At 29.7% G+C, this 5,000-nt stretch overlaps 1 protein-coding gene across 1 annotated transcript in view; it reads left to right on the top strand.

Moving 5' to 3' along the window:
- Positions 1-5,000, top strand: part of LOC116029761 (LOB domain-containing protein 19-like) — a 7,443-nt gene that overhangs the window by 155 nt on the left and 2,288 nt on the right. The window contains exon 1 of the mRNA XM_031271802.1: positions 1-181. This exon is cut by the window's left edge and continues 155 nt beyond it. Within this exon, the coding sequence (XP_031127662.1) occupies positions 1-181 (181 nt within the window). The remainder of the gene's footprint in view (positions 182-5,000) is intronic.

Raw genomic sequence — 5,000 nt, 5'->3', positions numbered from 1 at the left:
GACGGCCCATTTCGCGGCGGTGCATAAGGTGTTCGGAGCTAGCAACGCCTCCAAAATGCTGATGGCCATTCCGGCCAACCGCCGCCTCGAAGCCGTCGTCACGCTGTGTTATGAGGCTCTTGCTAGGGTTAGAGACCCCGTCTACGGCTGCGTTGGCCACATCTTCACTCTTCAACAACAGGTATCAAACTCAAACAAAACTTTACTCCTCCATATTCAATTCAATTCTTTCTTTTTTCTCCTTTTTATTTTGGGTGAAGGGAGAAACAAATCGCACTGGCCTAGGCCGTGAATGAAATAAATTCTGCCTTGTGACATTAGTTGACAAAGTATCACAAAGTGATAAATCAGGCTTAATTGCTTATAGCTAATCGGTTCAAACTAAGAGGATCGGATCTCGTAGTTACTATCCGGAGAGCTGTGTATGAAATAAATTCTGCCTTATGACACTAGTCCGCAAAGTACCACAAAGAGATAAATCAGGCTTTGTTGCTTATAGCTGACCGGTTTAAACTAAGAAAGTTAAGATTCGAACTCGTAATCTTGTGATTTCAAGTTTGTATGATTAGTCATCTTGACTGGATTTACACGATCTACATTTATACACTAAGCCTCCAATCATGAACGAGATAATGATGGTGATCGATTCTGTTGAATTAGGGTTTTCAACAAATAATTTATGTTTCATTTATCAACATAGCTAAGATAAAAAGGAAGGTGCAGTGAAACTTAAGCTGTTAAACTTATGTGTAGGTTAAATTATGACTCTATTCTGTATAGTTTATTTTAAGCTACAAATAAAACTTAAAATAATAATTTATTTTTGAAAACACTACTACTAGCTCCTGACTTTTTTAGGTTTTCTATTTTTATTTTTATATATTAATTTACAATTTTGGAAACACTATTACTAGCTCCTGACTTTTTTTAGGTTTTTTCTTTTTCTTTTTATTTTTATATATTAATTTACACAAATGACCATTTATCCTTTATTAATTAAAATCTATTTTTTTTGAGAAATATTAATTAAAATCTTAATATCTTACTTTACATTTTATTATATTTATTAGCTAATTTAGCAACTAATTTTACCAAACATTTTAATTTTAATTAGTTAGCTTATTTGCTGTTTTTAACTAGGCATCCCATTTAGAACCTATCTGTTTAAATTTATTTGCTTTAATGAGATTTAGTCCTTTTATGAGAATGCTACCTTATACTGTACCCTGTGATGCGGTACAAAAATTTATATTTATAAATTGCTTATAAATTGACCGACTTACATTATTAGATAAAATAGTATTATAAAATTTTATTATGCGAGTATCCTCTCACATTTAACCTTATGAGTCTTTATTAATTATTAATGCGTATTTCCATATTTACTCCTATCAGATAAAGTAGTATCTCTACGAGTAAGACATGCCTGGGACCCTAGTTTTAAGTTGATTGATTTTACTAACAGTGGAACAAAAACACGTGAGATCTAAGTGATGATTATCAAAAGTATTAAAAAATAAAAATAAAATTTAAATACTCCGAAATTAAAGTTAATGCATGTTGTGTCTGAATTCAATGTTTGAGGAAGTATTAGAACCAAAAAGCAGTCAATGTCGTAAGAAACGGTCTAGGTTTTCTTTAATTTCCTGGAGCGTTTTCTAGGTTTGATGGTTGACAAGTTGCTATTGCTATAGTGCTATATACCAAACTTAATTAATGACAATAATGTATTTTTTTTAAAAAAAAAATTATACATACATACATACATACATACATACATATATATATATATATATATATATGTATATATATATATATGCGGTTAGTACTTCCTCTGCGATCGGTGCGGATTCACCAAGTACGCAAAAATGTACCACGCAATGTTAAAAATACACCACAATAGAATGCACCATTTTTGCGTGGTACATTTTTGCGTACTTGGTGAATGCACCACATTACACCATGCCTTATGATGCATTTTCAAACACTTTGTGCTATATTTATGTGTACCTAATAGTGAGTGACCGCACGACTGCATGGAAAGCATTATTCGCACAGAAACCTGACCATATATATATATATATATATATATATATATATATATATATATATATATATATATTGTGCGTGTGTGTGTATGTGTGTGTGTTGCAATAGCAAAAATGTCAATGAGAAAAATATATACTTGCTGTTTAAAGCAAAAATTATATATACATTAAAAGTTGCAGTGTTGCACCGTTTAGTGTTTTAATATACTTCTTTTATTCAATTTTATTTGTATTGCTTGATTAACGGTGTTTGCTTCTAGTTATTTATAATTCAATTTTTATAATATTTAAGTTGATGTTAGTTTTAAAAGTTTTATATATAGTAAAAGTATTTAAATTAAAAAATCAATAAGAAAACGTTAAAAATAAGTGAAGAAGAAAAGGTAAATAAAACACATTAATGGAATGAAAGGTGTGATTCATTTTAAGTATCACATCTTTTTGTATGCATTAGATGACCACATAATTGATTGATATATATATTTATAACCTTTCATAATGATCTTACAACAAGATTAATCAAAATCATGTGATAGGGGATAAGTTTTGATTTATAATAACATTATCTATCTAATAATAACGTGATGAAAATTATTATTATTATTATTGTTATTAAATATTTAATAATGAAAAATTTGATGTGAATTTATATGGAACTTGGTAAATAATTTGGCAGGATTATTATAGTGTATTGGGGCTCCAATTGTTTTCTACTAACTTTTTGGGTCACGAAAAGAAATCCATATATAGTCACTATTTGAGACTGTGTAACTTGTGGCTAAGCTACAAATTTGTATATATGATTATCCCTGTTTTCTACTAAGTTGTGTCGTCCACTGGGGGAGAGTGAGGGAGAGAATTGTCATGTACTGGAATTTTTAATTCAATTTCTTGCTTGCCGGAGCTAACAAGCTAAGTAACCCCCAATAAGTACTTTAGCAGCTCGAGGAAATAATATTAATCATTTGTTGAAGTACAATCTTTGACTTTATTGCTTCATTTGCCTTGAATTACTGTATTTCTAGTTATATGCCAGGGTTAGGTATACACACACAACAATAAGTTAATAAAAATATTTTATAATGTTGACTACTATAGTTATATTGTTTAATAATAGGTGTGACATTTTTTTAAAATAAGATCATATTTGTGTGAGATTATCCGTGAGACGGATCGGGTCGAGTCAATATAAAAATGTAATACTTATACTGAAAAATGCAATACTAATTAGGAATAAAGTGTTACTTATAAGAAAAATTGTAATACTTTTGAGAAAAATGTAATACTTTTACGTATTGATATAAAAGTATTATATTCTTTTTTATCAAAACTATTACATAGTTTTATTATTATTATTTTTGGTTAGGCTAAAAGATATGTGTTCGTACCAAAATTCCGACCTCTCTTAAAGGATTAGAGTGCATACCCACTCATGCCAACCAAATTGGTTAGTAATAAACATTATTTATTTTTTATTATATTACATTTTCATCTTGACCCAACCTGTTTCACAGACAAGGATTCATGAGAGGTCTCACACAAGTTTTTTCCCTTAAAATAAGATAATACTTTTACTTTTATTATTTATAAAAAATGTCTTTGTTTTTTTTTTTAAAAAAAAATATACTAAAAAGTCTTACTTTTATATTGTAAAATTTTCTGAATACTATTGTTAGGCTAACCTTATCCCTGCAACTTTCTCTCACTTTCAGAAATGGGTCCCACTTTTACATCATCCAATTTGCAAATCATTTACTATTCACACTACATCCCTAAAAATCCATTCAACTTTTAAAAGTGGGCCCTAATTTCACATCACTATAAAAAATTAATATATTTTTCTCAATAAAGAAAAGGAAAACAAAATACTTAAGGAAACAAAAAAAAAAAACAGTCATGTCGGGCAGCTTTTCTGCCAAATGGCTGCCACTTGCAAGCTTGCACAATAAACAAATAAAAACACTCAATAAATGGCAGAAAAGCTGCCACTTGCAAGCTTGTTGCAGCAGCAAGCTTGCAAGTCAAGGTGGCAACAAGCTTGCACAATAACAAAGAAAAACACTCAATAAATGGCAGAAAAGCTGCCACTTGCAAGCTTGCTGCAGCAACAAGCTTGCAAGTCTAGGTGGCGACATACACAATAAACAAATATATATTTATTTGGCCACCTCACCCAGCAAGTGGTTCACTTGCTGGGATGAGGCAGCCTTATAACTTATGTGTGGCTGCAACATTTGTTTTTCTTTGTTATATTTAATTGACATATATAGTTGTCTTTTAGTTACCTAAGAAACATTTTCTAGTATCCAGAATTGGGTAGATAAAGTCCAAATCCTTCAATCTTAATTAGGTAAAGAGCAATACTGCTTAGAATGGACTCTTTTTATTTTTTGGGATAAAAATTTGACTTATATGATGGAACAATTAATTATAGCATTTATTGCCCATCAATTGCCTATCAATAAGCTTGTTGTCTTTATCATAATGTAAGTTTAGGAAAAAATTGTTTACAAATTTAATCCTTAATTTATATAAATAATACATCAAAATAATCGAGTTGTATGATTGGACTGAAGGCTTTTTATTTTTTATTTTTTTTATTCTTTTAATATGTTCAATTTTTTTTGAGAGTATATTTAAGCATGAATTTATAATTACATATTTGTTAGGGGTAAAACGAGATGAGCCGAGCTCGAACTCGATAAATAATAAGTGGGTTCGAGCTTGAGCTTAATCGATCTAGAAAATTGAAGTTCGAGCTCGATTCGGTTACGAAAGGAGCCGGCTCGACCTCGAAATTGACCGAGATCGAGTCGAGCTTTGACTGAGCGGCTCGACTCATTTATACCTAAATATAAATAAGTTATATATATATATATATATATATATATATATATATATATATATATATATATATATATATATATATATATATATATATATATATATATA

Source organism: Ipomoea triloba, chromosome 9, assembly GCF_003576645.1.
Source record: "Ipomoea triloba cultivar NCNSP0323 chromosome 9, ASM357664v1".
In the NCBI taxonomy this organism is placed as follows: domain Eukaryota; kingdom Viridiplantae; phylum Streptophyta; class Magnoliopsida; order Solanales; family Convolvulaceae; genus Ipomoea; species Ipomoea triloba.
The sequence above is the reverse complement of the archived record's forward strand: the minus strand, read 5'-3'. Positions and strand labels throughout refer to the sequence as shown.